The sequence below is a fragment of the Oncorhynchus clarkii genome, chromosome 31 (assembly GCF_045791955.1).
Source record: "Oncorhynchus clarkii lewisi isolate Uvic-CL-2024 chromosome 31, UVic_Ocla_1.0, whole genome shotgun sequence".
NCBI classification, from domain to species: Eukaryota; Metazoa; Chordata; class Actinopteri; order Salmoniformes; family Salmonidae; genus Oncorhynchus; species Oncorhynchus clarkii.
The window spans coordinates 38,443,399-38,459,908 of record NC_092177.1 but is presented as its reverse complement, the minus strand read 5'-3'; the positions used below and the strand labels follow the sequence as shown (position 1 = coordinate 38,459,908).

Genomic DNA, 16,510 nt, shown 5'->3' with positions numbered 1-16,510 from the left:
TTTTAAATCATTTAAACGCAAGGAGAATTGATATCAGTAAAAACACTATAACTAAATGGATGGTCTATGTCTACCTTGATGTGTTACTTCTGTTTCCTGTCAGAATCCTCCCTCCTCATAATGGAGAAATTTGAAAATCTCAGACACAGTATGGTGGGTTTTTGTTAACGGAATTACAAGGCAATATTTCTTAAACTTTACAGAAAGTGAACAATATCTCCAAAACTAAATATAAGTGTTGCTATTAGTTGGCAGACGTCTATAGGTCAACAATTTTGTGTTTTGATGAATTTCTGATGCCTTAAGACTTTCTGGTAGATGTTAAAAGATCCCATTTTCCCATCTGTTTATTCAGAAATCAAAAGACTTTTCTTTAAGACTCATTATTTTTTGGACGGAAATAGTTGAAAAATGTATCTAATGCCTTCATTTCCAACGAATATAGACTGAGCAAATTTGATACTCTCCTATGAACTTCACATGCTGGTGCTCATGCTTCCTTTTAGATGGAAATGCCCAGGCCTGTCATTTTATTGTCCAGCTGTCTACTTTAATAAAATGTCAAAACCTACTTTGTTTTTTCCCCCCTTTTTCCCCCTGACATTTTTCTTTTGACAATGGCTTGTGCCCATTTCATAAAGAAACGGATATGAATCAGCCATTTCTGTTCACATGTAAAACAGTCATACCCTCCACAGCACGGGGCGGCAGGGTAGCCTAGTGGTTAGAGTGTTGGACTAGTAACCGGAAGGTTGCAAGTTCAAACCCCTGAGCTGACAAGATGTTCTGTTCTGTTCTGAACAGGCAGTTAACCCACTGTTCCTAGGCCGTCATTGAAAATAAGAATTTGTTCTTAACTGACTTGCCTGGTTAAATAAACAAAAAACACTAAAAAAACAGTGGATACAACACAGCCTATGCTAGCATGTGGTATGACAAGCTAAATTAATTCAATTTAGACTAGGTCTCAAAGCCCTTTACATTGTCTGGGAAGAGAAACTCACCCACCATTCCAACACTGACGTCTAGCAACCCCCTGGGTGATGCACTGTAGTGGTCTTGCGGCAGAATCCACACCACACATTGGCTATGAAGGTAGACGGATAATTAGATGATCATGATAGCATGCTGTGAGGTTAACATCTCCACTTTTGAGGGAAATGCGCCATCTGGTCTAGCAAATAAACTCACATGCCAGGAGCTTGACTAGGCCAAACCCAAACCTACAGAAATGGGATGATTACCAGAGGACACCACTCTACCGCAATACAGAGATGAACTTTATCATCATCGCGTAACAGGGAGGCTAGGAGGCTAGTTTACACTTTGGCTGAATGCCATAGGTCGGTTGAGAGGTGGAGGGAGGGCAATACAATGTTTCACTGCCTAGTAGGCTAGATCGGTTTTTGCATTGTTTACTTGCGAGTTAGAGCATAGTTGAAAAGCATATTGAAGGCAACATATACCCAGTCACCAGTGCTAGGGTAATTCATCTAAATCATGAGGCTTCTTGAGCCGATATGTTAGGAGTGGGAGTCTGGCAAAAGTTTCTGCTGGTAGTCCAACAACTGGAAAGTGGAAAATGGATAAGGTGACCCAGGTTGGCCAAAAGTAGAGACAAAAACTGGCCAGTAGAATACAATTTCATCTGTGCCCAGACGCCGACCCTTGACACTAAGATGGAAAACTTTGTAAACAAGCATTAGCTCTATAGTGGACTACAGCCCCTTTGGATTTACAGGCTTCTAATCAGGCAATTAATCAGCTCACCGTTTTATCCACTCCATGTCTGGCCACTTCACAAACAGGAAGGATTACCCTGTGCAGTAGGGATTGAGGCCAAAAGGCAATTTTCACTCATAAGCCATTCTGGTGCTTGTTTTCTTCTACTGCCATTAGATGCAATGCCAAGCACAGCATGAGCCATGTAATACAATAGCAAAAAAATGTAAATGTTGCGCGTCTGGGCATGTGCATGGGTTTATTCTCGTCTACCCTTTGCACAATGTCAAGGACAATGGAAGTTATGTAAAGCATGTAGTGTTCAGTGATATGTTGATCTCTCGCATTCTGCAGTGAAGGACAATGTAATTTACACTGTGGGGCCTTGACTCATGTCTGATGATTTTGTTGCTTTAAAAAAAAAATCTCTCATGAGGCATGCGAGCATAAGGACCTGACACGTGCCTTTTCCATGAGACAATGAGGGAGATTCATGCCTGACAAAATGCACGGCCGTCAAACAAATCGCGATCCCATCGATATTTCAAGCGCAGACAGATATGGGAACCACGCAGCGCGAAGAAAGTAGTGTGTCTGCTGCCCCCCCCCGCCCAGAGCAGTGCAAACGCATACAAAAGAAACAAGGGCTAAGTCTTGACTTTGCACTGCCCCGAGTAAGTATGGCTGCAGACCAAAGTGTACAATCACTTTGATCACAAAAACATGGTTTGCAATGTGATAGAAGAGAGCAGGCAGCCTAGTCACACCTCAAAGCTACAGTGTGAAGGGGCATTAACCAGAGTGTGCCTTCCACACAGGAGCATTAGACCAGAAGATGAAGGAAAGTACAGAGGGAGCACTGGATGCTAACTACTTATTGGTTCGCATCCAGTCCATTGCACGAAGGCTATGTTGAATATTCCCGCTTGATTTGCACCTTTCCTTCTCCAAAAACAGTAATGTATCTGAAATATGTATTTTTGAAACACAGAGAGACGTGAAGTGGTATTAGCATGTGAAAGTCCAAATCTAAAGAATCCTATAGGCCTACTTTTTTTTGTCCACTGTATAGGTATCCTAGATATTTCATAATTCACCACATTGGATAATATTGCCTTAAAAAGGCAAATTAATTCTTATCTTACCTTTTGTTATGAACAGAGTAGAAACAATTCACTTCCGACAGATTGTAACGCAGAGATGGGAACTATACAGTAGCCTGTTCAAGAGGTACACAAGGTAAGCGGCTCTTCAGATGTTTCTAGAAGTCCAGTGTGGTTAAAATTGTGTGCCAAAGTGCAACGGTTTGTGACCAGTCTCTACGGTGGATTTGAATATAGAGGATAAGCCTACCTCACTGACCTTCTCATTCGATTTTTATTTTATTTTTACAAACAGACAAACACGAGCACCCTGGCACTCAGCGTCCTGGTATTCCAGTGAGATATTGCAGTAGCTAGAACTTAGAATGCAGACCACAAGTCAAACCAGGCAAAATGAGGAATTCAGATGTGTTATTTGCCTGTCCTCCATTGCTACGGTCTGTTACAGAAAATGAATGGCTGCCCACTAGGTTGTTTTAAAGTTTCTTTGTACATAATGTACATTGTTACCTATGACCGAAAAGAGCTTCTGGACATCAGAACAGCGATTTATCACCTCAAACTGGACAAGGATTTTTTCTTTAATGAGTCGGACTCGAAGGATATACTGTTCTTCCCGGACCAGGCCCAAGTCCCTGTCATTCGTATGAAAAGGAGCCGCCGTTACAGAGGTCGACGAGCCGGATCCCTGGCGAGACTACGTCGGCAAGTGGATAATCCACCTTTCTACTGGCAAATGTACAACCACTAGAGAAAAAAACTGGACGGTCTCCATTCAAGACTATCCGATCAACGGGGCATTAAAAACTGTAATATCCTGTGTTTCACAAAGTTGTGGCTGAAAAAGGACATGGATAATATACAGTTAGATGGGTTTTCTATGCATCGGAAGGACAGAACAGCAGCCTCCGGTAAGATCAGAGGGGAGGACGTGTGTGTCTGTCTCTTTGTCAACAACAGCTGATGTGCAATGTCTAATACTAAGGAAGTCTTGAGGTTTTACTCACCTGAATTATAGTACCTCATGATAACTCTTGGTAAATAGCGTGGTCTACAGCTGATCTATATTTTTCGTAGTCGTCTATCAACCACCACAAACCGATGCTGGCACTAAGAACTCACTCAACAAGCTGTATAAGGCCACATGAAAATGCTCATCCAGAGGCGGCATTCCTAGTGGCCAGGGACTTTAATGCAGACAATCTTAAATCCAATCTTAAATCCGTTCTACCAGCATGTCACATGTGCAACTAGAGGGGGTAAAAAACTCTAGATCACCTTTACTCCTCACACAGACGCCTACAAAGTGGAGAGCTTATATATCCTTCGAGTCCGACTGATCTTACCAGAGGCTGCTGTTCTGTCACATTCCATTTGGAAATTCTGACCATAATGCTATCCTCCTGATTCTTGCTTACAATCAAAACTTAAACAAGAAGTGCAGTACCAGTGGCATGCTCAATATGGAAGTGGTCTGATGAAGCAGATGCTATGCTGCAGGACTGTTTTTTTTTAGCACAGACTGGAATATGTTCCAGGATTCATCCGATGGCATTGAGGAGTATACCACATCAGTCACTGGCTTCATTAACCTGCTCGTCGGCGACGTCGCCCCCTCAGCAACCGTGCGTAAATATCCTAACCAGAAGCCATGGATGACAGGCAACATCAGCACTGAGCTAAATGCTGGAGCTGCCGCTTTCAAGGAGCGGGACACTAATATGGACGCTTATAAGAAATCCTGCAAATCATCAATACAGGACTAGGATCGAATCCTACTACACCGACTCTGGCGTTCGTCGGATGTGGTAGGGCTTGCAAACTATCACGGATTACGATGAGAAAACCAACCGCAAGCTGCCCAGTGATGAGAGGCTACCAGTCAAGCTAAATGCCTTCTATGCTCACTTTGAGGAAAGCAAAAATAAACCATGCATGAGAGCACCAGCTGTTCAGGACGACTGTGTGATCGCGCTCTCTGGAGCCGATTTGAGTAAGACCTTTAAATAGGTCAACATTCACAAGGCAGCAAGACCAGCTAGCAAGTGTCTTCACTGACATATTCAACCTCTCCCTGACCCGGTCTGTAATACCTACATACCACCATAGTCCTTGTGCCCAATAATGCTACCTCCCTAAATGACTACCAGATAATTTGTTCTCAGCCAACTTATCTTTTAAACAACGACCTGGGGAATAGTTACATTGGAGAGGAGGGGGGATGAATGAGCACCATCATCCCAGAAACACTGAACTCACTCCAATTTGCATACTACCCCAACAGATCCACAGATGACGCAATATCTATTGCACTCCACTCTGCCCTTTCCCACCTGAACAACAGAAACACCCACGCGAGAACGCTGTTCATTGACTACAGCTCAGCATTCAACACCATAGTGCCCGCCAAGCTCATTACTAAGCTAAGGACCCTGGGACTAAACACCTCCCTCTGCAACTGGATCCTGGACTTCCTGACGGGCCGCCCCCCAGGTGGTAAGGATAGGTAACCACATATCCGGCAGTGAGGTTCCCGGACAACAACAACCTCTCCATCAACGTGAGCAAGACAAAGGAGCTCATCATGAACAACAGGAAATGGAGGGCCGAGCACGCCCCCATTCTAATTGATGGGGTTGTAGTGGAGTGGGTCGAGTGCTTCAAGTACCTTGGTGTCCACATCACCAAAGGACCTATCATGGTCCAAACACACCAACACAATCGTGACGGGCACGACAATGTCTATTCCCACCCTCAGGAGGTTGAAAATATTTAGCATGGGGCCTCAGATCTTCAAAACTCCAGCTGCACCATCGAGAGCATCTTGACCACTTGGAATGGCAAATGCTCTGCATCCAACTGCAAGCCACTACAGAGGGTAGTGCGTACAGCCCAGTAAATCACTGGGGCCCAGCTTCATGCCATCCAGGACGTCTGTACCAGGAGGTGTCAGCGGAAGGCCCTAATAATTGTCAAAGACTCCAGCCACCCAAGTCAGAGGTTGTTTTCTCTGCTACCATATGACAAGTCTGGGACCAGAAGGCTTCTAAAGCAGCTTCTATCACCAAGTCATGACTGCTGAACCGTTCATCAAATGGCTACCCAGACTATTTACATTGACCCCCTTATTTATTACTATTTTTTGCACGGACTCTCTTGCACAGGCTCGATGTACACTCACTGGACTCTAACCATACACTACTACACTGACACGACAGCACACTTTCACACTTGTCACATACGCTGCTGCTACTACTACTTGATGTTTATTATCTATGCATAGTCATTTTACCCCTACCAACAATGTACATATTACCTCAATTACCTCGACTAACCCGCACATTGACTTGGTATTGTAATTTTACTGTGTTCCTATTTTTCCTGTATTTAGCTCATTTTTCTTACCATTTTGAAACTATTGCTGGTAAATGGTAAGTAAGCATTTCATTTGTCGTTGTGAGCTAAAATACATTATCCAATGTGGGACTGCCTTAGACTAAATGTTGTGCTCTGAGCTAGCGTGGGCATCGTTCATTGGAGCTTTTAGTGCTTTTCTTCACCTTTTTCCATTGAAATATGTAGCCTCTGTACTTAAAATGTGATGAATACGTAATTATAACCGCTATGTGTGTAACCATTTTAGCCAGAGCTCGGCCTCCACTTTCAATACAATATTTTTTTTATTTCACCTTTATTTAACCAGGTAGGCAAGTTGAGAACAAGTTCTCATTTATAATTGCGACCTGGCCAAGATAAAGCAAAGCAGTTTGACACGAACTACAACAGAGTTAATCATGGAGTAAAACAAACATACAGTCAATAATACAGTAGAAAAATAAGTCTATATACAATGTGAGGAAATGAGGTGAGATAAGGAAGGTAAAGGGGAAAAAAGCCATGGTGGCGAAGTAAATACAATATAGCAAGTAAAAAAATAAAAATAAACAATGGAATGGTAGATTTGCAGTGGAAGAATGTGCAAAGTAGAGATATAAATAATGGTGTGCAAAGGAGCTAAATAAATCAATAAATACAGTAGGGGGAGAGGTAGTTGTTTGGGCTAAATTCTAGATGGGTTAAATTCTAGATGGGCTATGTACAGGTGCAGTAATTTGTGAGCTGCTCTGACAGCTGGTGCTTAAAGCTAGTGAGGGGGATAAGTGTTTCTCCAGTTTCAGAGATTTTTGCAGTTTGTTCCAGTCATTGGCAGCAGAGAACTGGAAGGCGAGAGACCAGAGAGATATACCTGTTGGAGCGCGTGCTACGAGTGGGTGCTGCTATGGTGACCAGCGAGGTGAGATAAGGGGGGACTTTATCTAGCAGGGTCTTTTAGACGACCTGGAGCCAGTGGGTTTGGCGACGAGTATGAAGAGAGGCCCAGCCAACGAAAACGTACAGGTCGCAGTGGTGGGTAGTATATGGGGCTTTGGTGACAAAACGGATGGCACTGTGATATACTGCAATTTATTGAGTAGAGTGTCGGAGGCTATTTTGTAAATTACATCACCGAAGTCGAGGATCGATAGGATAGTCAGTTATATGAGGGTATGTTTAGCAGCATGAGTGAAGGAGGCTTTGTTGCGAAATAGGAAGCCAATTCTAGATTTAACTTTGGATTGGAGATGTTTGATGTGAGTCTGGAAGGAGAGTTTACAGTCTAACCAGACACCTAGGTATTTGTAGTTGTCCACATATTCTAAGACCGAACCGTCCAGAGTGGTGATGTTGGACGGGCGGGCAGGTGCAGGCAGCGATCGGTTGAAGAGCATGCATTTAGTTTTACTTGTATTTAAGAGCAATTGGAGGCCACGGAAAGAGTTGTATGGCATTGAAGCTAATCTGGAGGGTTGTTAACACAGAGTCCAAAGAAGGGCCAGAAGTATACGGAATGGTGTCGTCTGCGTAGAGGTGGATCAGAGACTCACCAGCAGCAAGATCGACATCATTGATGTATACAGAGAAGAGAGTCGGTCCAAGAATTGAACCCTGTGGCACCCCCATAGAGACTGCCAGAGGCCCGGAAAACAGGCCCTCCGATTTGACACACTGAACTCTATCCGAGAAGTAGTTGGTGAACCAGGCGAGGCAGTCATTTGAGAAACCAAGGCTATCGAGTCTGCCGATGAGGATGTGGTGATTGACAGAGTCGAAAGCCTTGGCCAGGTCAATGAATACGGCTGCACAGTATTGTTTCTTATCGATATTGTTAAGATATTGTTTAGGGCCTTGAGCGTGGCTGAGGTGCACGCATGACCAGCTCTGAAACCAGATTGCAAAGCGGAGAAGGTATGGTGGGAATCGAAATGGTCGGTAATCTGTTTGTTGACTTGGCTTTCGAAGACCTTAGAAAGGCAGGGTAGGATAGATATAGAATACTAATATAGAAGAAGAAGAATAACACTTGACATCACCTAAATTCCACAGGTTTAGCGGAGAAATGAGGCCAAGAAAAGTTGCTTTTGTTTTTATGGACTGGGAGTTTGAAGCATTTAGCCTATTAGCACATAGTCAACGCTATATTTTCTATGGGCAAATTACAAGGTTCTGAATTAGGCATGTTCAGTTTAACTATAGCTATGGGAATACATAAATGATAGTGTTATTCTATTTTACCAAGATAGTCAGAACACATCAAATATACTGAACTGAACTGTAAAATGGTGGTCCCATGTTTGAGCTGAAATAAAAGATCCCAGACATGTTCCATTCGCACAAAACACTTATTTCTCTCAAATGTTGTGCACAACTTAGTTTACATCTGATAGTGAGCGTTTTTCCTTTGCCAAGATAGGCCATCCACGTGACAGGTGTGGCATATCAAGAAGATGATTAAACAGCATGGTCATTACACAGGTTCACCTTGTGCTGGGGAAAATAAAAGGCAACTCTAAAATGTACAGTTTAATCACAACATAATGCCACAGATGTCTCAAGTTGAGGGAGCGTGCAATTGGCATGCTGACTGTTCAAACAGGTGCAGGTCTACAATTTTGTTTCTGGTGTCCTTTGACAGCTCTTTGGTCTTGGCCATAGTGGAGTTTGGAGTGTGACTGTTTGAGGTTGTGGAGAGGTGTCTTTTATACTGATAACAAGTTCAAACAGGTGCCATTAATACAGGTAACGAGTGGAGGACAGAGGAGCCTCTTAAAGAAGAAGTTGCAGGTCTGTGAGAGCCAGAAATCTTGCTTGTTTGTAGGTGACCAAATACTTATTTTCCACCATAACTTGCAAATAAATTCATTAAAAATCCTACAATGTGATTTTCTGTATTTTTTTTTTCACATTTTGTCTGTCGTAGTTGAAGTGTACCTATGATGAAAATTACAGGCCTCTCTCATCTTTTTAAGTGGGAGAACTTGCACAATTGGTGGCTGACTAAATACTTTTTTTCCCCACTGTATCTATCTCATAGAACCTTACAGTCCCATGGTCTCGCATTGTAGAAGTGCTGGTAACCATACAAAAATAAGAATAAGATTTACATTTCTACTTTCAAAATGATACCACGAAGATGGTTGGAGGTCCACATATAAGAAGATGTTGACTTAAATGGGAATATCTGTTGTTTTAAATTATACTCCCAATCCTCCATAGGTGAACCTTTTGAAATCATAGAAATATTTATCATAGAATAGACGACCACTTAAATTGACATTCAACAGTGGACATCTTTGTTGTAGTAATTAGAAGTTAAAATATAGGCCTCCCGAGTGGCGCAGCGGTCTAAGGCACTGCATCACTACAGCCTGGGGTTCGATCCCAACAACAGGCTGTGACCGGGAGTCCCAGCGAGCAGGTGTTAAGAAGCACGGCTTGGCAGGTCATGTTTCAGAGGACTTAAATTTTTTTTAATAATAAAACAGTTTGACAACACTATAAGCTTTTAAATGACAAACTCGACTGTTTATCTTTTCCAGTGATGAAAACATGGATGTTTCATGGTATGGTGGGGTATGCAAAATGGGTCAACTTTGAGTACCTTTATCTCCTGAATGTTTTGGCATTCAGGTCCAACAAATCACTTTCTGATGGGCAAACATGTATGGAAAGTGTTGTTTTAATCAAAAGGGATGCTGTCAAAAGTGATTGAGTTCTTGCCTAGTCAAAAAAAAGGTTAAATAAAATGTCACATTTTTAATGGATTTGCCCAGAAGCTAACAAAAGCATGAGACAAAAGTTATTCTCAATCCGTTTTATTTCTCAATTAAGCCCGTCTCACATGCTTCTGTTCTAACTGGGTGATCAAAATAGGCCAGAGGTCACAAACCAGAAACCACACACAAACAAGCATCATAAAAACAGTCACTTCAAAAATGTTCTCTCCTCTCTTTTGCAATCAGCCCTTCCTTCCTGTTGGCCTGGTTCAAAAAGCATCCTGACGCTTCTCCACTCAGGATGCTGTCACTGGAGAAAGAAAGCTTCCACCCTCTCGCTGACCCTCCCGGCTCCTGTCTCCACCTTCTTCGCACTGCCTTTTCACTTGGATATTCCTAGCCACTGCTTGACTACTATGCTAATCCTTTGCTAAATCCAGCACACAAGGACACAGTCTGAGCTCTGACGTTTGAGCTACATGATATGATTCACTGTCAGCCAGAGGTCTTGCTGACTGTTCATGCCGCTGCCTAAACAATTACAAGGAGCAGACAAGCCTTTGACTCATTGTCCCTTCTTGGATGACTCCTGCATCTTAGGCAAAAAAGTAGCCTGTGTGTTTCTAATTATAGCTTTAATCTTTCCCTGTTTCCCCAATAGAAATATTGTGTATATATAGTGGTTTGTGTAATACAGTCACCACAAAGTACTGAACAGCAACCTAGGCAAGCAAAGGCAACAGTTCCATAGAAAATCTCACTGCATCTCAGTAGGCTACCACCATGCATGCCAGGTCACGATTAGCGCTTTAAAATGGCAAAATCCACACCAGTCCGAACACGGTGTTTAATCCCAAGAGGCCATGCCATCTCCAATAGGACAAACACGGTCAGTTGCTAATGGGGGACACTACTAGTTTAACATTTGAACGAGTGACAAGTTACAATTCCAAAACAAAAAAAGTGCACGGGGAGTGCCTGTCCAGTTATAATTCAAAATATTCTGGACATACTTCAAGGATAACTTGTCTGGTGACTGTGGTCAGTCCACATTTTTCAAAAGACTTCTTTACTCATGTCACCACCACTATGAGGTTTAATGAAACATGCACGAAATGTGTTGGCACACTAGCACACGGTTAACGAGTCATCAATGACAACACTTGACAGCCGTTTAATTGTCTCTGCAATGTCAGATAGACAGATGCATCAACATGTGGCTGTGTCACTGTGCCAGCGACAGCTTGCCCACTATTTTAATTGGTGGTCTATCGATTCTCTGGGCTATTGTTGTGCGTATCCCTTGCTGCCATCAAACCGCAAGGCCCATTGCCTAATGGTTGAAATGTTCTGGAAATACGAAGCGAATACTTACAATAAATAATTGTGTGGGGGGCACTTCCAAAGTACCGCAATTATGCTGATTCAGATTTTTCACTTACAAATGTATGCAAAACAAAAAAAACATTGATTTCAAAGTTGAACAAACCATACAACTCCACGCACAATGACTACTTTTAACAATTTACACTGAAAACTATGAAGACACATTTACTGGAAGACCTGTGCAGATTCAAAGCTTGATAACAGAATTGCAGTAAAATCTCACTCAGTTTTTTGTGACCATAAAAAATACCTGCTCTGAATTAAGATTCAAAATGTCTGCAGAAAGAATGGGGTGTAAAGCTATGACATCTTGAGTTTGAAAACATATATTTTGGTTATTGAACTACAGTAAGTGAAGTGTATTTACATCTGGTAACAAAATTGTGGCAACTGAATTTCATCATGGTTCCTTGACCTGAACTAGAAAGAAATGCATAATTGTGGATATAAATGTAATTCCCTTCATGGTGATGTATCCTAAATAGGTATGCAAAAAGGTAGACGTGCAATATCCTCCTTTGCATAGTTGGGTGTTATTCTACACACTAGCTATTATTTTAATGAGCTCCGCCGCCAAACAAGACCAAATATGGTTGGTCCGGATCGGACCAAATCTGAACCAATCATAGACGTCTATGTTTCACAAGTTTGGACATCAAATTATAGCTCTGTAGAGTAAAATCTTGTTATAATCTTGTGTATATTTTGTATTTTCATGAGGACCACAATGGAAATACTTGTAACTTTGTGTCATCCTCATTGATTTTAATGGCATTGTACTGTATCCACGTTTGGTTGTATTGTGTTTTAAAATATTGTCTAATAAATCAAATAACTTTATTTTTTTAAAGTGCAATACAGCACACAACAGTGGAGTAGAGTTCAATACAGGTATGTCACAATACCAGAATGACACAAAACCAGAATTTTGACTTCGATACCAGGTTTAGTATCATGAAAGTCGATAACATAGCAATACTCCTTACCAAAACGATACCGGAACAGAAAAAGAAAGGCACTTGATCCAGACAAACTCAGCTACTGCTTTGTTCAATTGTTGGGCATGTTTTAAGTTCAATATCATTACATTTGAAATGATTAATGCCAAAATATTTCAGAGACAGCCAACAGTGAAAAAAAGTACCAATCTAACTACATAACGTAATGGTAATAATTTCTTTGAATGGTAAATCTCTAATGATAAACTGGGTGAATCAAGATGTAGCCTAGGTCTATTTACAATACAGGTGAATGCATATTCAATAGGACTGTGGGCGTGCATTGATTGATTGATTGATTGAGCTTGTTTTGGATGCTTTCATGGGGTTACAGATGACAAACAATCTTTCTCCCTTCCATTTGGGACTTTTATTGTACTGATCAACATTTGCATAGAAGTAGCTTCTTTCATAAAAGTGCGCACTCTCTCTAACCAGTAATGATGTCCTTCACGAGGCAAGACGGGTGCGGCTCGTCGGAGACCTATTCACACACACACACACACACACACACTGTTCGCTGAGGCAATAGATAATCTCTGGCTGATGGAGAGACGTGACAGAGAGACCGATTAAGTGAATGAAATGTTTTTGGGTACCGAACAATTTTGTTCTAGTATAGAAAAAGCATTGACGTTTCGGTATACCGTGCAACAATAGTATAGTCAAGTAGAGTATAGTTCAGTACAGTAGATTTCAGTACAATACAGTAGAGTATCGTTCAGTACATTATAGTTTACTCAACTGTGCTCTCTGCGCCAATGACGTGGGACGTCGATTAAGGCAGCCCCCCGCACCTCTCTAAATCAGAGAGGTTGGGTTAAATGCGTTCAACATTTTGGTTGAATGCATTCAGTTGTGACTAGCTATTCCCTTTTGCCATCCTCTAATGTTTACTGTACTGAACTCTGCTCCTCTACTGTACTTTTCTGCACTGAACTCTACTTTTCTTTAGCGTGCGCTACTGTACTGTGCTGTCCACATTTGTCAAACAGAGACATCACTTTTTGGGACAAATGAAGGCTGGTCCAGATGTCTGTGGACGTTGAAATGAAGGCTGGTCCAGACTGGACCAAAAAAGGACATCTGTGGATGTCGAAAAATCAAGGCCAGGGCGGACTGACCAAATGTCAACTACTTTTCAACATCCATGCACGTCCAGTGTCGTTTGGTGCTCAGTGGGTGAGGACGCTGGTTACAGTAAATGGAAAGAGTGGTCCCATAGGTAGGTGTCAGTAAGAAACAGGAAAGCCAGAGATCCAGGAGAGGGAGAGAGCGAGGTTGTCAAGACTTGACCACCAGATGACAGAAAGAAAACAGTTATCAGCTGAACATAACAGTATGCCAGTGGACGGGAGGACAGTAGCAGGTGACCCAACTGTGGTTTGTGACTACTATGATTTCCCATGATTGTACACAATTCAACTGCAGAAATTCATTTTTTTTATTTTAATGGAATTTCTGTTAGTTATTTTAGTTTTAATCACTTAATAAATTCAGAAACAAATTGATATCAGTAAAACACTAACTAATTGATAGATCAACCTTTACTTGTACTTCTGTGAACTTTTGGGGTATGCAAAATAGGTCACCTTTGAGGACCTTTACAGCTTGAATGTTTTGGCATCAAAAACATCACCTTCTGAGCACTTCTACAATGGAATATGTATGGAAGGTTTCGATCAAATCAAAAGGGGTGCAGTCAAAAAGTGATTGAATTTAAATGGACTGAGCCGGAAGACTGAGGCAACCACCTGTGCTAATTAGCTATCTAATTTGCCAAGGAACATGTGTGTAAAGGAAGGAAGGAAAAGTGTTGTAACTGAAAAATACTGTCAGCTACAACTGTGTTAAACCTGGTTAAAACAGTAAGTGTATATTTTGCATGTGTGAAGTGTCTTTGATATTAAAGTAAAGGGTTTTATGTTTGTAGAACCATGTCGCAATTAAGAATCGATTCATGTTTAGACGGAGTAACGTTAATTGACTTTTGGCTACCTGAGCCAGCCTCCCTCCAACATAACATACATTATAAGGACCTTGGATGTTAAGGTGTAATGGTCGCTTGGCTACACTCCTTAACACTACATTCTTAGGCTACAGCTCGCTCTCGCAAACTCTAGGCGGCATTCTGCCTTTTCCCTACAGTTTACAGCCATTTGCTTCGCCCACAACTGGCTCATGTGAACGATTAGAAACATGAATAGTCATCACTTGCAATACGGCTTTATGAACATATGGTGCTATCTTTCATCAGCGAGAAAGAATCCTTCGAATAAAAGGAGTTACTTCCTGAGTTACGCTTCCACACAGGTGTTCGGAGCATGCTAGATAGCCAATTAGTGCAGGTGGTTGCCGCTTGTCTTCCGTCTGTCTTCCGTAAACAAGCGCTGTAACATGGAGATATGGCCGTGTGAGAACACTAACCCTATGAAAAAAGTCAATTTAACATTTTTTTGCTAATATGAAAGATATGATCCTTATGCTTCCAAAACCATACCACAAGCGATGTGTGTTAAAGTTCTGACTGAGCGTCGGGGGTGTTTCTTAACAAAACTCCCTTGTACAGAAGACGCTTTGATCAAGGGCTAGGCTACAGTCTGCTATGCATTATCTCAAACAAGGCAATATAGACTACAAGAGGCTACAGATTAGGAATCCTGAATGTTCAAATCAGTTCTAGGAGAGGCCTAAAGTGTACATCTGAGAGTTGATCATGGTCTATTAAATCAACACACACACACTATTGTATAAATGTCCATGCAAGCTCAATATGCCTGACACACATTTAAGGGTTGTTTAGACTTGGTTTAAGCCTACAGCATTCGTGTAGGCTTATGTTTTTTCTTTCTATCTTAAAGAAAATAAAATAGTACATCTAGCAAATTGCTAAGTTATTTGACTGTTTGCGAAACAATGTAGCCTATGAATGTTTACATAACCGTTTTGAAAACAGGAAACATTTGCTGGAATGTGCCAGGTCTGAGTATGTTCGTGACATAAGTGGCTGGGTTACTATCAAGTCCTGTTGCGTTTAAGTACCTCGAGATTATCTCCCTTGATAGAGCTTTAGCGGGATGTAGACAGGGATACGTAACACTGTAGCAGAATGGCAACACACAGAAATAATGTAACAATGTAGTGAAGGTGTGGCTGGGGGGAACGATAGAACACTGTCATAGTAACCGAGTGGTTTCACAACATGTCGAGATTAGTATTTTAAGGTATATCAAATAATTATACTGACCTGTTGCGTTCTTTCTGCCGGATTCATCATCACAGCTTGACGAAAGCTGTTATCGACATAAGACGCCATTGTTTTGAAGACCCGAATTTCAAATAATTAAATTGCTTAGAATGTTGACAATGTGCAAATATTCGCGGACTGGATATTCACAGACCAAGCCACAGTCAGTCTGTTATCCACTAATAAGAGAACTCCAGTGGTCGAAAGATCGGAAATGTATCAGTCCCAGGCCACAATGGCCAGGCCACAATGTGAGCCTAGGGGTTTCTTCTGTCCCCAAACCGATATCAAAAGGCTGCCACCGATCCCAACACAAAAAAACTTGCTATTAAGGTGCGGCTCGAAGAATCCTGAATCCAAGTCCCAGTAGACGTGTCGCTATACAGTTGTATTATGGAAGAACTGTTCCTTTATCCAAGCCGACGCTAAAAGCAAATATATGTATCTTCAGCATTCTTGATTTTGCCACAATTCAATGTATCCGCCTTCAAATAAAATAGCAAACTACTAATCTATCCTGACAATAACCGGTTGTCCATTTTTTGTAATAATGAATGTATAGGCTACATGTACAAAGGCAACCTTTAAAAAATCATTATGATGGGTTTAAAAGTGACGATGGGTCCGCCGCCACAGCTTTTTGCTGTATGCCACCATGGTGACTGACACAAGGGGAGGCTCATGGGCGAGTCCATTTACAAAAATGGAGCCGGAGGACAATGTATTGTGGCCTACAAAGCTATCTTTTGTCGCCATCCAATGACAGAAACTGGAATAGCACATACAGATAGGCTATTCAAAGAGCAAATAGTCTACTCAAATGCACATTTTGGAATAATGAATCGTTACAATTAATTGTTTGGGGGGCCTATTCATTGAAGCTCTATTTGACTGGAATTTCATTCTTCTTTGATCTATGGGGGAAAATGTCAAGTGTAGAAATAGGAAATGGGAAAAACT

At 41.6% G+C, this 16,510-nt stretch overlaps 1 protein-coding gene across 6 annotated transcripts in view; it reads right to left on the bottom strand.

The window, feature by feature from the left end:
* The window catches only part of LOC139390528 (rap guanine nucleotide exchange factor 2-like), a 134,708-nt gene extending 118,523 nt beyond the window's left edge, over positions 1–16,185 (bottom strand). For all 6 annotated transcript variants that reach the window (XM_071137695.1, XM_071137696.1, XM_071137698.1 and 3 more), the window contains exon 1: positions 15,551–16,185. In XM_071137695.1, the coding sequence (XP_070993796.1) occupies positions 15,551–15,619 (69 nt within the window). In that variant the 5' untranslated portion in view covers positions 15,620–16,185. The remainder of the gene's footprint in view (positions 1–15,550) is intronic.
* Between the last annotated feature and the right edge of the window lie 325 nt (positions 16,186–16,510).